Source organism: Oncorhynchus mykiss, chromosome 29 (genome assembly GCF_057628025.1).
Source record: "Oncorhynchus mykiss isolate SJ-2025 chromosome 29, ASM5762802v1, whole genome shotgun sequence".
NCBI lineage: Eukaryota > Metazoa > Chordata > Actinopteri > Salmoniformes > Salmonidae > Oncorhynchus > Oncorhynchus mykiss.
The window spans coordinates 42458852-42482529 of record NC_143050.1 but is presented as its reverse complement, the minus strand read 5'-3'; the positions used below and the strand labels follow the sequence as shown (position 1 = coordinate 42482529).

The window sequence follows — 23678 nt, the reverse complement described above, 5'->3', positions numbered from 1 at the left end:
ATTAATCAAATCAAATGTATTTATAAAGCCCTTCTTACATCTACTGATATCTCAAAGTGCTGTACAGAAGCCCAGCCTAAAACCCCAAACAGCAAGCAATGCAGGTGTAGAAGCACCGTCTGGTATTAGAAATAATACTATATTTCCCTTGATGGAGTGATGCTGAATGTAAAAAAAACTTTTCCCCTAGTATAAAATAATATAATTTTTATATATTTTTTAGCATACAATATAGGTCAGTATTTGTATTATTTACTTTATACAGTCTTTTTTTTGCTTACCAAGGGATCCAATAATTCCGGACTCTTGGGCATGGACTCAACAAGGTGTCGAAAGCATTTCATGGAGATGCTGGCCCATGTTGACTCCAATGCTTCCAGTTGGCTGGATGTCCTTTGTGTGGTGGACCATTCTTGATGACTATGGGAAACTGTTGAATGGGAAAAACCCAGCCGTGTTGCAGTTCTTGACACACACAAACCTGGCACCTACTACCTCCCCTCCTTCAAAGGCACTTAAATATTTTGTCTTGTCCATTCACCCTCTGTATGGCACACATACACAAACACATTTAAAATCGTTCTTTAACCTGTCTCCTTCCCTTCAGCTACACTGATTGAAGTGGATTTAACAGGTCAAATCAATAAGTAATCAAAGCGTTCACCTGGATCCACCTGGTCAGTCCATGTCATGGAAAAAGTAGTGTTCATACATTCAGTGTAGTCTGGTGTTTTGGGCAAGATGGTTAATAACAACCTAGTAGAATTGGGATTTCACTGTGCTCTTTTATCTGGGGTTCAAATCAAATGTTATGTGTCACTTGTGCCGAATACAACAGGTGTTACAGTGAAATGCTTACTTACAAGCCCTCAACCAACAATTCAGTTTTAAGAAAAACACCCCCCAAATAATAAGAGATAAAAGTAACAAATAATTAAAGAGCAGCAGTACAATAACAATAGCGAGGCTGTTGTTAGGGTTCGTTTCCTTGTTCCTTGTCAATCATTGGTGAAATTAGCATTATGACAAGATATTTCATTAAATCATTCAAAAACCTTTATTAATGCAATTGCAGACAGAAGTTGACAATCAGGAACATAGCACGCATGTTTCCAAGTAAGTTCTGCATCAAAGAAAAGGTCTCAAGTTGTTTTGTTAAACCCTAAGTCCAGCCCTGGTGATGTCACTACCTACGTCATTACCTTTTTACTCCTGAGACCAAAACCATGCCTATCAAGCTATATAAACAAGGCTTTTAGTGTTATCTAAAAACTTAGCAGTACATGTCCACTCCACAAATTAGATTTATTGTGGAATATTTGACTAGTCTTGTCTCCTACACTCCCCTGCAGAGTTCTGTCTCAGTCACACATTTCTCAGAGGGGTCTCTTTATAAGAGAGAGAGAGAGAACTAGAAAACAACTGTGGAACAATTCTAAACCTATATAATGAATATATATATTGTTAATCTGTTGTCTAGGACCCTATAAATGTAAGGAGGGTCTTATAACCCCTCCCCTTCTATTAATACAACATAAGCATAATCAATTATTCTAAATCATCAAACATTTTGCTACAGCCCTTATCATGACCCCTAGGTGAACCCGACACTATATACAGGGGGTACCGGTACAGAGTCAATGTGTGGCGGCACCGGTTAGTCGAGGTAATTGAAATAATATGTCTATGTAGGTAGAGGTATTAAAGTGACTATGCATAGATAATAACAGAGAGTAGCAACAGTGTAAAATAGACGGGGGGGGGGGGGGGTAATGCAAATAGTCTGGGTAGCCATTTGATTAGATGTTTAGGAGTCTTATGCCTTGGTGGTGGAAGCTATTTAGAAGCCTCTTGATCCCAGACTTAGCGCTCGGGCACCGCTTCCCATGCGGTAGCAGTGAGAACAGTCTATGACTAGGGTTGCTGGAGTCTTTGACAATTTTTAGGGCCTTCCTCTGACACCGCCTGGTATAGAGGTCCTGGATGACAGGAAGCTTGGCCCCAGTGGTGTACTGGGACATACGCACTATCCTCTGTAGTGCCTTTCGGTCGGAGGCCGAGCATTTGCCATACCAGGCAGTGATGTAACCAGTCAGGATGCTCTCGATGGTGCAGCTGTAGAACGTTTTAAGGATCTGAGGACCCATGCCAAAACGTGAAGCTCTCAACCTACTCCACTACAGCCCCGTCGAAGAGAATGGTGGCATGCTCTGTCCTCCTTTTCCTGTGGTCCACAATCATCTCCTTTGTCTTGATCACGTTGAGGAGACATTGTTGTCCCGGCACCACACGGCCAGGTCTCTGACCTCCTCCCTATAGGCTGTCTCGTCGTTGTCGATGATCAGGCCTACGTGTCATTGGAAAACTTAATGATGGTGTTGGAGTCGTGCCTGGCCTGCAGTCATGAGTGAACAGGGAGTACAGGAGGGGACTGAGCACGCACCCCTGAGGGGCCCCTGTGTTGATGAACAGCACGGCGGATGTGTTGTTACCTACCCTTACCACCTACGGGCGCCCTGTCAGGAAGTTCAGGATCCAGTTGCAGAGGGAGGTTTTTAGTTTAGTGTTTAGTGATGAGCTTTGAGGGCACTGTGGTGTTGAACGCTGAGCTGTAGTCAACGAATAGCATTCTCACATAGTGTAACGCTCTGGGCGTAGTGGGTGCGAAGTCAGGCGCAGGAAGCAGAGAGAACAGGGTAGTGCTATTTATTGCACACACGGCAAACATAAGCCACCCCACGAAACACAGGGCGCACACAAAATAAATGCCCCAAACACGGGGACTCAACCAGTCCGGAGAAAATCCCACGAATGAAACACGCCCACATCAAACGTGCTCAGAGCAACACAAAACAATCCCGCACAAAGAGCAGGCGGGCCTACTGGCTAACATAGCCCGACTAATCAGCCTACACACAAAACAGGTGACACCAATGAACAGAAAGGGGAAACAGGGATCAATGGCAGCTAGTAGGCCGGTGACAATAACCGCCGAGCGTCACCCGAACAGGAAGGGGAACCACCTTCGGTAGGAGACGTGACACATAAGTGTTCCTTTTGTCCAGGTGGGAAAGGGCAGTGTTGAGGGCAATAGAGATTGCATCGTCTCTGGATCTGTTGGGGCGGTATGCAAATTGGAGTGGGTCTAGGGTTTCTGGGATAATGGTGTTGATGTGAGCCATGACTAACCTTTCAAAGCACATAAATGGCTACAGACGTGAGTGCTACGGGTCGGTAGTCATTTAGACAGGTTATCTTAGACAGGGACTATGGTGGTCTGCTTGAAACATTTTGGTATTACAGACTCAGATAGGGAGAGGTTGAAAATGTCAGTGAAGCCACTTGACAGTTGGTCAATGATGTGTGTGTGTGTGTGTGTGTGTGTGTGTGTGTGTAGTGTGCTTTTGTGTACATATGTGTGTGTGGTCTGTGGGTGTCTGTGAGGCTTAGCTTCAATAGGATGAATCCACAATGGGACAGCCACTCAATGAGGAGGAGGTGCATCGATCAGGGGGCAGAGGGCTTAATGTTAATATTGATGACAGGGGGATCTACTGATGACAAAGGAACTCTTCTTCTGTGGCCAGACAAAACAATAATGTGTGTGTGTTTTGAAGGTCAGTCTGTAGATCAATGTATGTGTATATTGGCGTAAATCAGTGTGTGTGACCCCTGGTTACAGAGACCATAATGAGTCATTCTGTGACCATTTATGCTGGCTGACGTGTGGTGAAATATGCGTACGTGCATGTGTGTGCGTTTCACTAACCCAGAGTGTGTCTCTGTGTGGGTGTGCGTACATTTGTGTGTTTGTGTGTGTGTGTGTAGCCAATGGACTACACCCCGGGAATCTGGAGAAGAACCGATGTCCATTTGGAGAACCCAGAATACCACACCAGATGGTTCTTCAAATACTTCCTGGGAAAAGGTCCGTTCTGCTCCACAACTCTCTGTCTCACACACACACGCCTAACCTAATTCTAACCCTTACCCCTAAGCCTAAAATATTTTTTACCCCTAAGCCTAAATTTATTTTTTTCCTTGTGCCCCCACTTTCCTTTTTTTACTATCCTTGTGTTTATGGTCCCCACAAGGATTGTAAAACCAAAAACACACAAGCACACACACACACACACACACACACACATGCAGGGGGATAACAACATTAACATCTGACTGGCTCCATAGTCAACATGAGCGGCCAGCAGCCTCCGGAGAGCCTAGTCGTGAGGTCGTTAAAAATGCGTTACCCTCCTCCTCCTTCCATCTTCCTTCTTCAGAGCCCTCGCTTCTTCGGACAGGTGTGTGCGTGTGCGTGCGTGTGTGCGTATGTGCATGTATGCGGGTTATTCAAGCACAAGAAAACAAGACCTCAGGCCTAAGTGAACTGTTTCAAATTAGGATGAATACCATAGAGGGACTGAAGGAAAGAAAGGGACGGAGAGAGAGGAGAGTGAGCGAGAGGAAGATAAAGGGAAATGGATAGAGTAAAGGAGAGAGAGAAACAAATAAAGGGATGGAGAGAGAGAAAAAGAGATGGAGAGCAGAGTTCTTGTTTTTAATTAGGTTTGTTGGGTCTGGTCAGTGTTATGTCTGAATATGGTGCCGTGTCAACCGGACAGAGAGGGAGCTGAATGCCGATTGGTGTTGTCTAAGGGTTTTGTTATGTCTGTCTCACACACGCACAAAAACACACATACATGTACACACTCACACACATACAGTGCCTTGCGAAAGTATTCGGCCCCCTTGAACTTTGCAACCTTTTGCCACATTTCAGGCTTCAAACATAAAGATATAAAACTGTATTTTTTTGTGAAGAATCAACAACAAGTGGGACACAATCATGAAGTGGAACGACATTTATTGGATATTTCAAACTTTTTTAACAAATCAAAAACTGAAAAATTGGACGTGCAAAATTATTCAGCCCCCTTAAGTTAATACTTTGTAGCGCCACCTTTTGCTGCGATTACAGCTGTAAGTCGCTTGGGGTATGTCTCTATCAGTTTTGCACATCGAGAGACTGACATTTTTTCCCATTCCTCCTTGCAAAACAGCTCGAGCTCAGTGAGGTTGGATGGAGAGCATTTGTGAACAGCAGTTTTCAGTTCTTTCCACAGATTCTCGATTGGATTCAGGTCTGGACTTTGACTTGGCCATTCTAACACCTGGATATGTTTATTTTTGAACCATTCCATTGTAGATTTTGCTTTATGTTTTGGATCATTGTCTTGTTGGAAGACAAATCTCCGTCCCAGTCTCAGGTCTTTTGCAGACTGCATCAGGTTTTCTTCCAGAATGGTCCTGTATTTGGCTCCATCCATCTTCCCATCAATTTTAACCATCTTCCCTGTCCCTGCTGAAGAAAAGCAGGCCCAAACCATGATGCTGCCAACACCATGTTTGACAGTGGGGATGGTGTGTTCAGCTGTGTTGCTTTTACGCCAAACATAACGTTTTGCATTGTTGCCAAAAAGTTCAATTTTGGTTTCATCTGACCAGAGCACCTTCTTCCACATGTTTGGTGTGTCTCCCAGGTGGCTTGTGGCAAACTTTAAACAACACTTTTTATGGATATCTTTAAGAAATGGCTTTCTTCTTGCCACTCTTCCATAAAGGCCAGATTTGTGCAATATACGACTGATTGTTGTCCTATGGACAGAGTCTCCCACCTCAGCTGTAGATCTCAGCAGTTCATTCAGAGTGATCATGGGCCTCTTGGCTGCATCTCTGATCAGTCTTCTCCTTGTATGAGCTGAAGGTTTAGATGGATGGCCAGGTCTTGGTAGATTTGCTAGGAGTCTGATACTCCTTCCATTTCAATATTATCGCTTGCACAGTGCTCCTTGGGATGTTTAAAGCTTGGGAAATCTTTTTCTTTCCAAATCCGGCTTTAAACTTCTTCACAACAGTATCTCGGACCTGCCTGGTGTGTTCCTTGTTCTTCATGATGCTCTCTGCGCTTTTAACGGACCTCTGAGACTATCACAGTGCAGGTGCATTTATACGGAGACTTGATTACACACAGGTGGATTGTATTTGTCATCATTAGTCATTTAGGTCAACATTGGATCATTCAGAGATCCTCACTGAACTTCTGGAGAGAGTTTGCTGCATTGAAAGTAAAGGGGCTGAATAATTTTGCACGCCCAATTTTTCAGTTTTTGTTTTGTTAAAAAAGTTTGAAATATCCAATAAATGTCGTTCCACTTCATGATTGTGTCCCACTTGTTGTTGATTATTTACAAAAAAATACAGTTTTATATCTTTATGTTTGAAGCCTGAAATGTGGCAAAAGGTCGCAAAGTTCAAGGGGGCCGAATACTTTCGCAAGGCACTGTATATTCAAGCAGAACACACGCAAGCAAACACACCCTACTCAACATTCCATATAGGAAACACCAGGCCTCACTGTGGTGGCAACAACTAATTCCTGCCAGAAATTAACAGACACTGTAATGAACTCTTATGACCACACAACAAAGGACAAAGTCAACAATTGAAGATTGTTCCAAAACTCTATATCCACTAATTTTTCACAACTGGCTCGATTCGGTCTTATGTAGCAAAATTAGAAATTGTGTTTTTTTAAATTGAATATAAGTAGAGACTCGGAACTAGAAAATGGTATATCATACACTACAGTTGAGGAACAGTGGGAAAGTAATTCTGCTTTGAAAGTTGATAAACTTGTAACCTCACTTTTTGAGAAAATGGACCTTGAATGTTTTGGTACACCTACTGGAGAACTCTTCTTTGTCTACACCCATTCAACGTCGTTCACACCCTCTTAAGCCCCACCCATCTCTTTAATGATTCACATAAGGCCATATACTAAACAACCAAAGATGTCAAGACTTAAGGCTGGTGTATACTACCGGTGTGTTCGTAAATTTAATCTGGAGTGCTCTGGGCATTAGTGAACTCAGAGCTTTGTCAGATTCAGAGCGTTTATTTTTCAGAGCGTTCAGAGCGCACACTGGATGCTCTGGCTGAGGAGTAGGGTTGATTCGAGCGTTCTGTCCTAACAACAGCAGTCAAGCACCCAAGCTAACTGGCTAACATTGGCTAGCTTGCTAGCTACTTCCAGACACAAGAGAGAACAGCTTACTTACATTTTACTCGCGCTAACAGAGCTGGTTAAGCTGTTTTATGTTATCCAGAGCGTTGGTGAAGAACTGTGCTGCTGGCAGCGATTTATTTTCTTTTTTTTGCTGACGTTTATTGACAACGGCCATATTCAACGGGTGTTGAGCGTTTGTAAATTCATCAGTTATTCTGCGCTCTGGCACACTCAGACGAGAGTGCTCTGAAATCGGAGTAGATAGCCAGAGCGAAATTACCAGCTACATCTATCAACAGTTGTTGCAGTGACATCATAACATTCTATTGAAATGGTTACTTCCATAGTGGAGTACAATTATTATTCTTATTTAATTTTTTTGCCCTTTTTCTCTCCAATTTTCGTGATATCCAATTGGAAATTAGTGTTGTCCCATCGCTGCAACTCCCGTATGGACTTGGCAGAGGCAAAGGTCGAGAGCCATGCGTCCTCCGAAACATGACCCTGCCAAGCTGCACTGCTTCTTGACACACTGCTTGCTTAACCCGGAAGCTAGCCGCACCAATGTGTCGGAGGGAACATTGTCCTACTAGCGACCGTGTCAGCGTGCAGAAGCTGACAGACCAATGGCAGACCAATTCGAACTCATCCATCCAGCATTATCTCAGCCAATCATGGCTAGCGGGAAGTTGACTTACTCTGTGACTAAACCAACTACACATTTTTCCAAATGGCACACAAGTTTGATATTAAGGCACATAAAAGTGTGTATGTTCCAGAAGACATTTCCGCCAAAACATTATGCATATATTTTTTAAGTTTACACTCAAATGGCTCTCTTGTAAAGTAGTAATGTGCGACATATGCCTAGTTTCCTGAAACGAGTCACATATGTGGTTGTCTCACCTAGCTATCTGAAGATGAATGCGCTACCTGTAAGTTACTCTGGATAAGAGCATCTGCTAAATGACTAATATGTCAAATATGCATATTTAAATACAGATATCTCATTACTGTATTGCAAGTCTTAACAGCAGTCACTGTGAAGTCTAAAAAGGGAGAGGAAAAAAAGTACCTGCCGGTAACTTGCAAATTGAAGCATACAGGTGTTACGATGCGTCACGTGATCGGAGAGCACACTGTTGCGAAAAGTAAAAAGTTGTGCAACAGAACAATAAACCTAAAATGTCTTATTGGACAAGTTTGGATAGTGCGTCCTCGTTTCACTCCGATTCGGAACGTTTTCTTCCTTTTCATGCCTAGTGAACACTACCGAAGGGTCCTACACAGCAGAGTGTCTGGCGGTGTGTGACAGTGTGTGTGTGTTTTCTCCCCCCAGTCCACCAGAATTATATTGGTACGGATGCAGAGAAGAACCCCTTCTACCTGTCTGTGGTTCTGTCTGACCAGAACAACCAACGGGTCCCTCAGTATAGAGCCATCCTCTGGAGGAAGACAGTAAGTCACTGACTTTATGCACAGATCTAGGATCAGCTCACCCTTACAAAATCCTAACCTTAAAAATTGGTTTCTGTGCAAGTTGGCTTTAGAAACAGATCTGAGATCTGCTCAACCTTTCCCAATGCCAAACCTTGATCATTAAGGTGAAAAATGCATATCATGCAGATACTGTATAGATCTTAGATCAGTGTCGATGGGCAACTTTATCCATGAGTCATAGCTTCTGTGTGCGGGGTGGGGGAGTTAGGGGGTTCAGATGTGAGGTGCGTGTGTGTGTGTTTGCGCGCGCTTGGCAGCGAGATAGAGGGGTGTGAGTCATTCAGAAGAGTTAACTAGCTTCCTCACTGAGCTCCTGTTTCAGATTCAAGCACCACACCACACCTGATTAGGATGGCCCTCTGCCTTCTGTTCAGATAGATGATGAATACTTTCTCTCCTCATCCGGTCCTGAGATAATTGCATCTCTTCTCTTCTATCTCCCCCAGGGAACTCTGAAGATCAGTCTGCCATACAGCCCCACTAAAACACTATCAGTCAAGTCCATCTTAAGGTAAGTAAGCACTGCTCAGGATGTTATTCAATAACTGCTGATCCTCAACACAGGGGTGCGTGCTAAGTCCCCTCCTGTACTCCCTGTTCACTCATGACTGCACGGCCAGGCATGTCTCCAACACCATCATTAAGTTTGCTGATGACCCAACAGTGGTAGGCCTGATCACCGACAACAACGAGACAGCCTATAGGGAGGTCAGAGACCTGGCCGTGTGGTGACAGGACAACAACCTCTCCCTCAACGTGATCAAGACAAAGGAGATGAATGTGGACTACAGGAAAAGGATGACCGAGCACGCCCCCATTCTCATCGACGGGGCTGTAGTGGAGCAGGTTGAGAGCTTCAAGTTCCTTGGTGTCCACATCACCAACAAACTATCAATGTCCAAGCACACCAAGACAGTCGTGAAGAGGGCACGACAGAACCTTTTCCCCCTCAGGAGACTGAAAAGATTTGGCATGGGTCCTCAGATCCTCAAAAGGTTCTACAGCTGCACCATCGACAGCATCCTGACTAGTTGCATCATTGCCTAGTATGGCAACTGCTCAGATTCCAACCGCAAGGCACTACAGAGGGTATTGCGTACGTCTCAGTACATCACTGGGTCCAAGCTTCCTGCCATCCAAGACCTCTATACCAGGCGGTGTCAGAGGAAGGCCCTAAAAATTGTCATAGAATCCAGCCACCCTAGTCATAGACTGTTCTCTCTGCTACCGCACGGCAAGCGGTACCGGAGCACCAAGTCTCGGTACAAGAGGCTTCTAAAACAGCTTCTACCCCCAAGCCATAAGACTCCTGAACATCTAATCAAATGGCTACCCAGACTATTTGCATTGCCCCCCCCTGCCCTCTTTGACGCCGCTGCTACTCTCTGTTATTATCTATGCATAGGTCAATTTAATAACTCTACCTACATGTACATATTACCTCAATCACCCCGACTAACCGGTGCCTCTTATTTTACTGCTGCACTTTAACTACTTGTTACTTTTTTTTCTTATTCTTATTCGTATTTTTTTAATTGCATTGTTGGTTAGGGGCTTGTAAGTAAGCATTTCTCTGTAAGGTTGTACCTGTTGTATTGGGCGCATGTGACTAATACAATTTGATTTGATGTCGTTCTTTAAATGTTGCACACATGAAATTGTAGAACTTTATCTGCAACGTTATAATCCATTTTGGTTGAGTTGCGCTGTTTTCTCCACGCAGCTGTGCAGGCCGAGCGTGTCCCTATAGTACATGGACATAGCCTGTGCAGCACAGCTAGTAGAAGAAACATCTTGGTTCGCACAAAAGGGAACATAACATTGCGGATAAAGTTGGGAATGACACATTTTCATGTGTACAACATCTAAAGACCTCCATAACTATACTGAGTGTGTCCGTTTCTAAAACAACGTATTTGTTTATTTTTCGAGCTTTTGGTCAAGTCTTTTGCATGCCCTGTTACTGCACAATGAGCAATGAGGAAGTTATTCGGGGTAAGTTTCTCAAAAACAAGCCGAATAGATATTTACTTCAGAAACAGGAACATTCTGCTTTAAGATAAGAATGGATTGAAACATGTTACTGCATGTAAACTTGACTTTTTAGCCCCTCTCCCTCCCTTTCCTCCTCTCCTCCCTCCCTCTTCTCCCTCTCTCCCCTCCTTTCCCTCCCTCCCTCTCCCACCCCTCCTCCTCTCCTCTCCTCCAGTGCGATGAACCTGGACAGGTTTGAGAAGGGCCCAAGGGAGATTCTCAACCCAGAGATACAGAAGGTGAGATTACGCTGTATCAGCCACAGAGATATAAGCAATAAGGCCCGAGGAGGTGTTGTATAAGGCCAATATGCCACGGCATAGGCACAACACAGAGTGCTTGCATACAGCCCTTCACCTTGGTATATTGGCCATATACCACAAACCCAGAGGTGCCTTATTGCTATTATAAACTGGTTAACAACATAATTAGAACAGTAAACAAGTACTTTTGCATCATACCGGTGATATATTGTCTGATATACCACAGCTTTCAGCCAATCAGCATCCAGGACCCAAACTACCCGCATTATAATGATATATAATAGTCATGTTCTAATTCTATTTCTATGGTATCAGCCCCATACTTTAAGCAACATTTCCTTTCTTAGGATAGCCAGAGGCTTTGTAATTCATATTCATGAGATACGTCGGATAATTTTTTTAAAATTATGTTTTAATTATAAATGTATTTTATTCATAATACAACAATCTATTTACATTGCTACATCAAACATGTCTAGCAAACTAAACACAGGTATTAACAATGCTCAAACATACAATTTTTTTAAATAAAAATAAAATACAAAAAAGAAACAATTTAAGTGCAATTATATTCACTCTGAAAATATCTTATTATAATGATTCATGAAGATGTTATTCTTGTTGTTATTCACTAAGGTTAGTGTTTCAATAAGATAATTAAATTAAATCAGAAAAATTGGTAATTTTGGTATAGAATTTTGGAATTTTTGTTTGTTTATAAAGTATTTGGCAACAAGAATAAAAAAATTAACAATCATTTCAGTGGTTTTGTTATCATTGCAATGGTAACATATTATATATTTTATGTTAAAATTATAGGCAGTGTTCATAATGGGAAATAAGTACTTTGAAAGGTTTTCCCAAAATTCTGACACAAATTTACATTCAAAGAACAAGTGAGACAGATCCTCACCTTCTTTTTCACAGAAAACGCAGAAATCATCAATAGCCACACATTTGGAAATCATAGAATTACATGGATATATCTTGTGTAAAATGTTGAAGTGCACTTCCTTAACTTTGTTTGGTATACAGTATTTGTAAGGTCTTAACCATGCATTTTTCCAGACAATGTCAGGAATAAGCATGTTCCAGAAAAACTTTCCTCTCGGTGGAAGTTGGTTTTGTGAATGAAGAATTTGTCTTATACAGTATATTTATTACAACAAGATTTCTCAAGTAAGCCCACGCCTTCCAATCTGAGTTCTGGATAAACTTTGTGATCGTTCCCAAAATTAAGATGACTTTTCATAAGTGTAGTTAGACCACTGGGAACGGCTTTGATCACAGAAATAAACTATCTGAAAGGTATTGGAAACTCTTTCAATGTTATAAATTGTTCATATGTGAGAATATTACCCCTGTTGTCGAAAATATCAAGAACAAAGTCAATATTCCTCTCATGCCAGCTGGGGTAGAACAATGACTTATTCCTTACAGTTATGCCGGAATTATTCCACAAAAGAGCTTTATGAGGGGAAAAATTGTGCAGGAAACATATTTTCCAGGCCAGTAAAGCTTGTTGGTGAAACCTAGCCAATTTAGCAGGTAATTTTTCAGGAATATAATGACATTTCAGTAAAAATGGAAGACCTCCCAATTTATTAAACACATTATTTGGAATGAAATACCATATTGAATCAGTATCGAGCAAACATTTTTTCAACCAGTTTATCTTGAAAGTGTTATTTATGTCATCAAAATCCAACACTTCTAGACCGCCTTCAGCTCCACAACCAAAATGAATACAAATGGCGAAATTGGGCATCCCTGTCGTACACTTCTGTTGATACTAAATATTTTGGAAGTATTAAGGTTTAGTAGCACATAACTATTTATATCTTTGTAAAACATGCAAATTATTTTAATAAAATGTTCACCAAATCAAAAAAGTTTAAGAGACCTAAAGAGAAATTCATGTTCAATTGTGTCAAAGGCTTTACAGAAGTCCAGAAATAGGACGACCGCATCTGAGTCAATTGCATCTGAATAATCTATAAGGTCCAAGACTAAACGAATGTTAGAGCTTATGTGACGGCCCTTCATAAATCCTCTTTGAGTCTCATTTATAATGGTATCTATTCCTTTCTTTAATATTTTGGCATAAACCAGAGCAATCAATTTGTAATCAACATTCAATAAAGTAATTGGTCTCCAATTGTCAATGAGAGAAGGGTCTTTATCAGGCTTTAAAAAAAAACAAGCTACTAAAAAATCAAAAGGTACTCGAGGATATTGGAAATTAAACAATACACTTCTTAAAGATACTGATCTCATTGAAAATGTCAAATCATTAGCTAAAGATATTTTTGCTAGAAAAGACTTGGGTCATGGAAGTAGATGGGAATTTTTCAAATATAAAGTCAGAGTGGTAGCCATTAAACGCGCCAAAAAGCTGATGCAATTAAAGAACCATCGAGAAAAGGAGATGATGAGCAAACTTGACAGTTTTCTAAAGAAAGATAATCTATCTGAAGAAGAGGAGTCTGTGTTCAGGTCTTTACAACTAGAATTAGAACAGACTTACACTGATCTGGCAAGGGGTGCCTTTGTAAGGTCAAGAGCAAAATGGATTGAAGAGGGGGAAACAAACACTAGTTACTTTTTTGCACTTGAAAAGAGAAACTACCAAAGAAAATCTATAACTGCACTCAAAATTAACTATGTTTTATGCAAAGATCCCATTACAATATCATCATTTTCATTTGGGAAACCCAGCTTCAGCTTAGTTAATTGGGAAATAAATAAAAGCCTAACCAGCTAGTTACCAATCGATTTTAGTCTCACTGTCTCATAATTCATGAAACAAATTTGTTATTTTTGTTTACCTTTCCACAAACTGTCTGTTGCTTGATAAGAGTAAGTTAACCTTATCAAAGAATAGGTCATCCACGACTGGTCGGCTAGTGAGCTAACTACATTTCAGTAATTTAGCTATCCTAAATGTGGTGGTCAGTGGATAATCTAACTGTGAGTTAAACATATTTAACTGACAACTAGTTTGTTTACAGACATTTTGCACATGGTGTTATCATGTCTAACCAGTTAACCATGTGCTGACGATCTCCCGAGTCTAGCTAGCTGCAGTGTTTGGCGTCCATAATTAGCTGTTAGCTAGCTAGTTGGCTACTGCCTGACCAGTGTGAACCAGCAATGCAGAATGCTAGCTAGCTACATTTCAGTCAGTAGCTGTCCTTCTAAATGCTGTGGTCACTGGATAAACTATGAGTTTAACATATTTGTCGGAAAATGAGCAAGTAGCCAGTTGTTGATATGGTGGAATCAAGGCCTAAACGCGTTCAAACGTTTAAACCTGTCTTCCTCTATCTAACCAGCTGAATGAAGCATATGTGCCCATGACCTCCTGAGTCTAGACACAGCCTAGCCAATGTTAGCTAGCTAGCGTCGCTGGCAGAGGTGACTCAAACCCTGTAGCTAGCTACTGTTATTGGGGTGCAGGAATATTAGATGTCTTTCAATTTTAAGATAACGCTCATTGAAGTTGGTGGTTACTGCTGGTTTCAGATCCGAGGCGAGAGAAATTATCCCCCATGTTTTGGTAAGGACTCGGAGTGACGTCACACACCCAAGAAGGCTCAATAAGTCGCCTGACAGATAATGACTTTGCCTCCGGCTATCTCTACGAAAGGAAATGTTGCATACTGTAACAGATCTGTGAGTCATTGGCGAGGCAAACTGATGTTAACTGTGCTTTGTGTTCTACTCACAGGACCTACTGGTGTTGGAGGAGCAAGAGGTACAGTATTTATTTATTCTGTCATAAATGTCACTCTTTCAAGTGAATACTATAGGTACTCTAGTCTTACTATAGATTTCCCTCTGCTCTACTAAGGTTGCTTGTCTGGTATTGGCAGATAATGAAAGTGACCTTTTAAACTGTATTTTCTTAGGGTTCTGTTAACTTCAAGTTCGGTGTCCTGTATGCCAAAGATGGACAGCTCACAGATGATGAGATGTTTAGCAACGGTAAGTCACTAATATTGTGGGTAGTAAGCATCACATACACAATTTGAAGTATCCATGTCCTGTGAATAGTACTTTCAACCCTGCTCTTTCTTCTGTTTCTTCAGAAACAGGAAGTGAGAGCTTTGATAAGTTCATCAACCTGCTAGGGGACACAATCTCTCTGCAGGGCTGGGCGGGTTACCGCGGTGGACTGGATACCAAAAGTAAGATCTGGTCACCAAACACATACAAGCACACCATAGGTTCTGCAATTAATTATTGTTTTTCCATTATATTGCAGACTATGGAGACATTCTCTTTTTTGATCTTTCTCTCCCTCTTTCTATTTAAAAAAATAAATATTTTCCCTTTTGCCTACACACTCCTCCCCCTCCCCCATCCTTTTAAACTCCCACTGCTCTATCCCTTCTCTCTCTCTCTCTCTCTCTCCCTCTCCAGATGACACTACAGGAATGAACTCCATCTACACAGTGTACCAGGGCCATGAGCTGATGTTCCACATCTCCACCATGCTACCCTATTCCAAAGAGAACAAGCAGCAGGTGTGTGTGTGTGTGTGTGTGTGTGTGTGTGTGTGTGTGTGTGTGTGTGTGTGTGTGTGTGTGTGTGTGTGTGTGTGTGTGTGTGTGTGTGTGTGTGTGTGTGTGTGTGTGTGAGAGAGAGAGAGAGTGTGAATGTGCCTGCTTTGTTATGTTGACAGCACCCCCGTCTCTATCTCTACATCTCAGACCTCCAGAGCCGGTCAGTTGTGCATAAATCTTTATTCTCTCTCAATTCAATTCAAATGACTTTATTGGCATGGAAAACATATGTTTACATTGCCAAAGCAAGTGAAATAGATAATCAACAAAAGTAAAATAAACAATCAAAAATGAACAATAAACATTACTCACAAACGTTTCAAAGGAATAGAGACATTTCAAATGTCATATTATGACTATGTTATAACGATGTGCAAATAGTTAAAATACTACAAAAGGGTAATAAATATACATAAATAGGGGTTGTATTTACAATGGTGTTTATTCTTCACTGGTTGCCCTTATCTTGTGGCAACAGGTCACAAATCTTGCTGCTGTGATGGCACACTGGTATTTCACCCAATAGATATGGGAGTTCATCAAAATGTGATTTGTTTTTGGCAACTGGACCTTTTTTTGGAAAACCATTATTTTTGTTTTACTGAGATTTACTGTCAGGGCCCAGGTCTGACAGAATCTGTCCAGAACATCTAGGTGCTGCTATAGGCCCCCCTTGGTTGCAGACAGAAGCACCAGATCATCAGCAAACAGTAGACATTTGACTTCTGATTCTAGTACGGTGAGGCTGGGTGCTGAAGTCTGTTCTAGTGCCAATGCCACTCTATTTTCTGTCGCTCGTTCCCCTTAACCCATCCCTCTCTCCCCCATATAACCCTTTCACCCTGTCCCATCTTTCTCTCCCTGACTCTTTATTTCTGTCATTTCCTTCTCTCGCTGTCTCTCTCATTGCTAACCTCTAGTCAATCTGACTAACTATGACCATACTGAATGCTTTACAGTAATTTCAGAGACACAACAGCCAGTTAGTCTTTTATCTGTTCAATGTCAGAGTTGTTGAGATGCCAGGGAAATGTGAAATACTCCCAAGTCCTTGATCTTTCAATCTCCATTCACTCACACTAGAGAAAACACACACATTCATGCACGTGAACACACACACCTAAACACCACTGAGTCAGTCAAACCTTTATTGAAACATTACAAAACCAAAAACAAAGTATTGACATTCTACACCACAACATTTGTACCTCATGACCTACTGTTAAAAGCCCCCTAGTTTCAGACTGTGTGTGTGTGTGTGACTGGAGTGTGTGTGTGTTTTATGGCTGGTGTATGTGTATGGCTGGTGTATGTGTATGGCTGGAGTGTGTGTGCGCGTGACTGGGAGAAAAAAGGCAGAAGAGAACAAAGACAGTTTGACGTTAGTGTGAACCCACTCAGGAAAAGCCCATATCTGTGGGCGAGATATGAAAGGAGATAGAGGCTGAATGAGAGGGTTACATTCATAATTGGATTTGATCTAAAACAGATTCCGAAGTTGCTAATGAATACAAACACATTTTCTTTGCAGGCCTGTGTGCATCAAGAGTGTTTGGGTGTGCTCGGCTATGAAAGCCAACTGACATTTACTCCTGAGCTACCGACTTGTTGCACCCTCTTTAACCTCTGTGATTATTATTTGACCCTGTTGGTCATCTATGAACGTTTGAACATCTTGAAGAACGATCGAAACATCTTGAAGAACTATCTGGCCTTAATGGCCATGTATTCTTATTATCTCTGCCTGGCACAGAAAGATGACCGGTTCCCCTCAGAGCCTGGATCCTCTCCAGGTTTCTTCCTAGGTTCCTGCTTTCTAGGGAGTTTTTCCTTGCCACCGTGCTTCTAGATCTGCATTGCTTGCTTTCTGGGGTTTTAGTCTGGGTTTCTGTATAAGCAATTTGTGACAACTGCTGATATAAAAAGGGCTTTATAATAACATTTGATTTATTTATTTTTTTGTGTGTGTGTGTGTGTGTGTGTGTGTGTGTGTGTGTGTGTGTGTGTGTGTGTGTGTGTGTGTGTGTGTGTGTGTGTGTGTGTGTGTGTGTGTTCTCTGCCTGCTTCAGAGTCACTTTATTCACAAAGTACATTTACACATTCCTGGAAAATAGGACTTTAGTGAATAGGGGCTGCCAGCAATAGACAATGTACAAAGATATGATTATAATAATTAATGGAAGCTCTGCAATTATATTTTAGATGCTCATAAAAGAGGCATTCATGCTTTAGGCCAGAGATTGATGCATGAACTGTCTAGTCTAAATCAATAAAATATGAGTTATTTCACTTGTTTGTTCCAAGTATTTTTATTGTATGACTTTTCTCATTGTCTCTCTCTCTCTGTCTCTTGTCCAACAGGTGGAGAGGAAAAGACACATTGGGAATGACATTGTCACCATAGTGTTCCAGTTCCAGGAGGGGGAGGACACATCTCCGTCATTTAAACCCTCCATGATCAGATCACATTTCACACGTATCCTTTTCTTATGGCGAAACAAAGACCGGTGGGAAATATCTCTGACATTGTACACATTTCTACAAGTGACCTTGAGCAGCCAGAATCGTAGGCCCTTTCCAGAAACATTGCCTAGCCTGTACTCTCTGGCCAATTTAATGTAAATCTGAAAGAATTGAATAGGTATAAGCAATATGATAGTAGCACCATAGGCAGCTAGGTTGGCATTTTCATCATATTGCTTATTGTGTACCTAAGTATTTAACATTGCGTATCTTCACAAGTGCCTACGGGGTAGAGGATAGGGTAAGTGTCTAGGGGGTAGGGGGCTGTTTTTGGACAAAGCCATACACATCACTGCTAGCTTCATAGATTGTATGTGTTCAGGCTATTTCCTTCATTTTCTCTGCAAGATATCTTTGCATTAGTTAGATACAACAGTCAAAACGACAGTTACAGGTATGTGGAGGTGCTTTTTGATTGGTATTTTTCAGGTACATGACACGTCGTTGGTGTGTGTATGTGTGTTTGTGCATGTATGTGTATGCATGCATACAGATGTAGGATCTTAATTTGATGACTCTTTTGTTTATGAGAATTTTCCTGCACAGCAGAAAATGCTAACTTAGTGTATTCAAGGTTTAAAAATGCTTGAAGTTTGTAATTTCCACTTTAAAATGTAAGACATGATTTGCCCTAACGTAAAATACAGTATAACAACCCCACAAAAATATATATATTAATATTGATGAATTATAATCCACATAATAATTCACATTTCCTGTTGCTGTAGGATTATTTTCTGGCTGTAGCACACTGTGTTTGTATTAAATATAACACTGCTTTGTGTGTTCCAGATTGAAGATTTTCTCTGAGGAGAGTGTGCCACTGTTCGGACCGCCCCTTCCCTCACCACCAGTGTTTACAGACCACCAAGAATTCAGGGACTTTTTGTTAGTCAAGCGTAAGATCAGTGACTTACTCTCACACACTATTTAGTTTACAGACTGTTACAGCTAAACTGTGTGCAATGAGCTATGAGCTGCAGTGACTAATCGATCACAAATGTCACATTTAAAGGCCCTTTCCTCGTGCTTTGCCACATGCGGCATAACCATAGTAGAACATGAATTATTAGTAAAACATCTACAGAATGTAGACATTATAAAGGCTTTATGGAGACATTCATTAAGCATTTACAAGATAGTTTAAATGTGACCAAAGAAAGTTTGAGTTGGAATTTTTGAAGCTTTGTATTGTCTTTTTATGGTGATCATATAAGTGTGTACGTACGTGTGGGTATGTTCTCCTAATGAACCCCTCTCTCTGTCCTGCAGTAATCAATGGAGAAAAGGCCACCCTGGAGACGCCCACGTTTGCCCAGAAGCGCCAGCGGACTCTGGACATGCTGATCCGTTCCCTCTACCAGGACCTCATCCCTGACCTCCACAAGGTACAGCTCTCCCACACACTAACTAACCCAGCCTGGTCTATCCATACCCTTTTCACACTACTGAGCCAAACCGAGCTGAGCTAAACTGAGTTGTCCTCCACTGGCTTGGTTATGCATCCAGCCATTATAGTTGCAGGAACTGTGGTGACAATGAGTAAAATAAAATATATGTGCCAGCGTGGTTCAGGTTGAAACGATGGTGTGAAAAGGGTATGGGGCTCTCCTTTCCTCTGGTTCTGCTCCTGCTTCTAAAAACAAGGTATTTTTCTATAGTCCTTCAACTTCCATAGTCCACAAGTTTGCTCTTTAATTCATGCGTCTTGATTGGAATATGAGGTAGTGACAGTACTCTATACATCAAATGTACTGTATTTATATAGCCCTTCGTACATCAGCTGATATCTCAAAGTGCTGTACAGAAACCCAGCCTAAAACCCCAAACAGCAAGCAATGCAGGTGTAGAAGCATGGTGGCTAGGAAAAAACCTAGAGAGTAACCAGGCTAGTGGTGGCCAGTACTCTTCTGGCTGTGCCGGGTGGAGATTACATGGCTAAGATGTTCAAATGTTCATAAATTACCAGCATGGTCAAATAATAATAATCACAGGCAGAACAGTTGAAACTGGAGCAGCAGCACTGCCAGGTGGACTGGGAAGGAGTCATCATGCCAGGTAGTCCTGAGGCATGGTCCTAGGGCTCAGGTCCTCCGAGAGAGAGAGAAAAAGAAAGAGAGAATTAGAGAGAGCATACTTAAATTCACACAGGACACCGGATAAGACAGGAGAAGTACTCCAGATATAAATAACTGACCCTAGCCTGCCAACACATAAACTACTGCAGCATAAATACTGGAGGCTGAGACAGGAGGGGTCAGGAGACACTGTGGCCCCATCCGATGATACCCCCGGAGAGGGCCAAACAGGAAGGATATAACCCCACCCACTTTTCCAAAGCACAGCCCCCACACCACTAGAGGGATATTTTGTGTCTCTCACATGGGTAGGCAGACCATTCCATAAAAATGGAGCTCTATAGGAGAAAGCCCTGCCTCCAGCTGTTTGCTTAGAAATTCTAGGGACAATTAGGAGGCCTGCGTCTTGTGACCGTAGCGTACATGTAGGTATGTACGGCAGGACCAAATCAGAGAGATAGGTAGTAGCAAGCCCATGTAATGCTTTGTAGGTTAGCAGTAAAACCTTGAAATCAGCCCGTGCCTTGACAGGAAGCCAGTGTAGGGAGGCTAGCACTGGAGTAATATCATCAAATTTTTGCGTTCTACTCAGGATTCCAGCAGCCGTATTTAGCACTAACTGAAGTTTATTTTGTGCTTTATCCGGGTAGCGGGAGGGTAGAGCATTGCAGTAGTCTAACCTAGAAGTAACAAAAGCATGGATACATTTTTCTGCATCATTTTTGGACAGAAAGTTTCTGATTTTTGCAATGTTACGTAATGGAAAAAAGCTGTCCTTGAAACAGTCTTGATATGTTCGTCAAAAGAGAGATCAGGGTCCAGAGTAACGCCAAGGTTATACATTTCCCTTTGCACCAGCTTCTGACCACTGATCTGATCTAGGCTCTCTGGTCACGGTTTGTACCACAGCCAGTTAAGCTACCTACTGTTCTGAACCACTGCAGCCCTGTCTATCTCTCTCGGCTCTAACCACTGCAGACTGCATAACACTGGGACTACTGGATACTACTACAATGCTCCCATTTTGTGGGTGGACTCTCCTCCCTCTCTCTGTACCCCATCCCACTTTCTTTGTCTATTGTTTCTCATATGACTCAGTTCTATGCTATGCTGCTATGCTGCTGTATTTCCCACTATCTCTGAAGCCCGCTTCTCTATCTCTCTTTCTGTGTGTGTGTGCGCATGTGGTGGTGCGTGCATGCGTGTGCCCGTGTGTGTGTGTTCGTGTGTGTGTGTGCACTTGTGTCCCATGTGCAGGTTCCCTTCTCTCCCCAGAACATGCTCAACAGACGCTCGTTCAGTGACGTGCTTCCAGAGTCGCCCAAGTCCGCCCGCAAGAAGGAGGAGGCACGACAGGCCGAGTTCGTCAGGATAGGACAGGTGACACACACAGGGACAGACAACATACAGAGTAGCACAGTCACACTCTTTATCTCATGCACGCACCACACACTCTCATGCTCTCTCTCTGTTGTCCAGGCTCTAAAGCTCAAGACCATCGTCAGAGGAGATGCCCCCACCAGTCTGGTCACTACGGGCCTGTGTAGAAAAGAGGTGAGAAGACCAACAGACACACACACACACACACTCAGCCCCATGCACTAGAGGTTGACACAGGAGTGAAAATAAATTCCTTTCCAGTCCTGATCCTGCATCAGTTCTATAACCCTGAAACTTTCCTGTCCCTTCCTGATAAAAAGTACTCCCGTCCAGTGCTCATTTTTATGTGCAGAAATATGTAGGCTATTGTGTTAGTTCAGTAATGCAATTTGCGACTGTGAAATGAGATTGTCTTACCTATTTTAGTTAAATGCACTGACTGTAGGCCTATTCTAAATGACCTAAATGTAGATAGATTAAGCTGGAGGATGAGGACAGAGACCCCAGCAGGATGGTCGGCTCAGCACAGCACTGGCTTAGAGCTGAGCACTGCCACATTTTAACATTTACAACACATTAACATTTGTATTTGTATTTATTATGGATCCCCATTAGCTTCCTGGGGTCCAGCAAAATGAAGGCATTTATACCATTTTAAAACAGTACAATACATTCACAGATTTCACAACACACTGTGTGCCCTCAGGCCCCTACTCCACCACAACCACATCTCTACAGTACTAAATCCATGTTTATGTATAGTGCGTATGTTATCGTGTATGTTTATGTTGCTTCACAGTCCCTGCTGTGTGTTTTTTCATCTGTTTTTTAAATCAAATTTTACTGCTTGCATCAGTTACTTGATGTGGAATAGAGTTCCATGTAGTCATGGCTCTATGTGGTACTGTGTGCCTCCCATAGTCTGTTCTGGACTTGGGGACTGTGAAGAGACCTCTTGTGGCATGTCTTGTGGGGTATGCATGGGTGTCCGAGCTGTGTGCCAGTAGTTTAGACAGACAGCTCAGTGCCTGTAGAACCTGCCTTGTTGATAATGTTAAGAAGGCAGAGCATCGCTTTAATATAGACATACTTCTCCCCATCTTAGCTAGTACAGCATCAATATGTTTTGACCGTGACAGTTTACAATCTAGTGTTACTCCAAGCAGTTTAGTCATCTCAACTTGCTCAATTTCCACATGATTTATTACAATATTTAGTTGAGGTTTAGGGTTTAGTGAGTGTTTTGTTCCAAATACAATGCTTTTAGTGTTACAAATATTTAGGGCTAACTTATTCCTTGCCACCCACTCTGAAACTAACTGCAGCTCTTTGTTAAGTGTTGCAGTCATTTCAGTCGCTGTAGTAGCTGACGTGTATAGTGTTGAGTCATCCACATACATAGAAACTCTGGCTTTACTCAGTCAGTGGCATGTTAGTAAAAATTGACAAAGCAAGGGGCCTAAACAGCTACCCTTGGGAATTCCTGATTCTAACTTGATTATACAGGCTTCCATTAAAGGACACACGCTGTGTCCTGTTAGACAAGTTTACTCTTTATCCACATTATAGCAGGGGGTGTAAAACCATAACACATGTTTTTCCAGCAGCAGACTATGATTAGTAATGTCAAAAGCTTCACTGAAGTCTAACAAGACAGCCCCCACAATCATTTTATCATCAATTCCTCTCAGCCAATCATCAGTCATTTGTGTAAGTGCTGTGCTTGTTGCGTGTCCTTCCCTATAAGCGCGCTGAAATTCTGTTGTCGATTTGTTTACTGTGAAATAGTATTGTATCTGGTCAAACCCAATTTTTTCCAGAAGTTTACTAAGGGTTGGCAACAGGCTGTTTGGTCGGCTATTTGAGCCAGTAAAGGAGGCTGAGGGCACTGAAGGCACCCTGAGGGCACCCGTTCTCTAGTAGGCTTAAATTGAAGATTTGGTAAATAGGAGTGGCAATATCCAATTGTTAGTAGTTACTATCTTGTCTCAACGCTACAACTCCCGTACAGGCTTGGGAGAGACGAAGGTCGAGAGCCATGCGTCCTCCGAAACACAACCCAACCAAGCCGCACTGCTTCTTAGCACAGGGCGCAACCAATCCGGAAGACAGCCACACCAATGTGAACCTATCGACCTGGTCAGCGTGCACTGCGCCCGGCCCGCTCCGTTAGCATTTCTGTCTTTTCGGTAGATGTTATAACCATGTATTGCAAAGGCATTATCTAAGTGAGTTTCATAGAAATGAATGTCAGAATATGTTACAA

The 23678-nt window shown here is 42.1% G+C and overlaps 1 protein-coding gene across 41 annotated transcripts in view; it reads left to right on the top strand.

The window, feature by feature from the left end:
• Positions 1–23678, top strand: part of LOC110509517 (GTPase-activating Rap/Ran-GAP domain-like protein 3) — a 174687-nt gene that overhangs the window by 108151 nt on the left and 42858 nt on the right. For 24 of the 41 annotated variants that reach the window (XR_016493397.1, XR_016493399.1, XR_016493400.1 and 21 more), the window contains exons 4-17: positions 3829–3928; positions 8406–8524; positions 9013–9077; positions 10776–10839; positions 14594–14620; positions 14775–14850; positions 14955–15053; positions 15289–15392; positions 17793–17907; positions 18303–18348; positions 18747–18853; positions 19227–19342; positions 21308–21412; positions 21512–21586. Coding sequence is in view for 19 of the 41 variants with exons in the window: in XM_021590431.3 (XP_021446106.3) it covers positions 3829–3928; positions 8406–8524; positions 9013–9077; positions 10776–10839; positions 14594–14620; positions 14775–14850; positions 14955–15053; positions 15289–15392; positions 17793–17907; positions 18303–18348; positions 18747–18853; positions 19227–19342; positions 21308–21412; positions 21512–21586 (1218 nt within the window). In the remaining 22 variants the exon portion in view is untranslated. Of the gene's footprint in view, positions 1–3828; positions 3929–8405; positions 8525–9012; positions 9078–10775; positions 10840–14593; positions 14621–14774; positions 14851–14954; positions 15054–15288; positions 15393–17792; positions 17908–18302; positions 18349–18746; positions 18854–19226; positions 19343–21289; positions 21413–21511; positions 21587–23678 lie in introns of all 41 variants that reach the window. The other 17 variants (XR_016493396.1, XR_016493398.1, XR_016493410.1 and 14 more) reach the window with 1 other exon arrangement.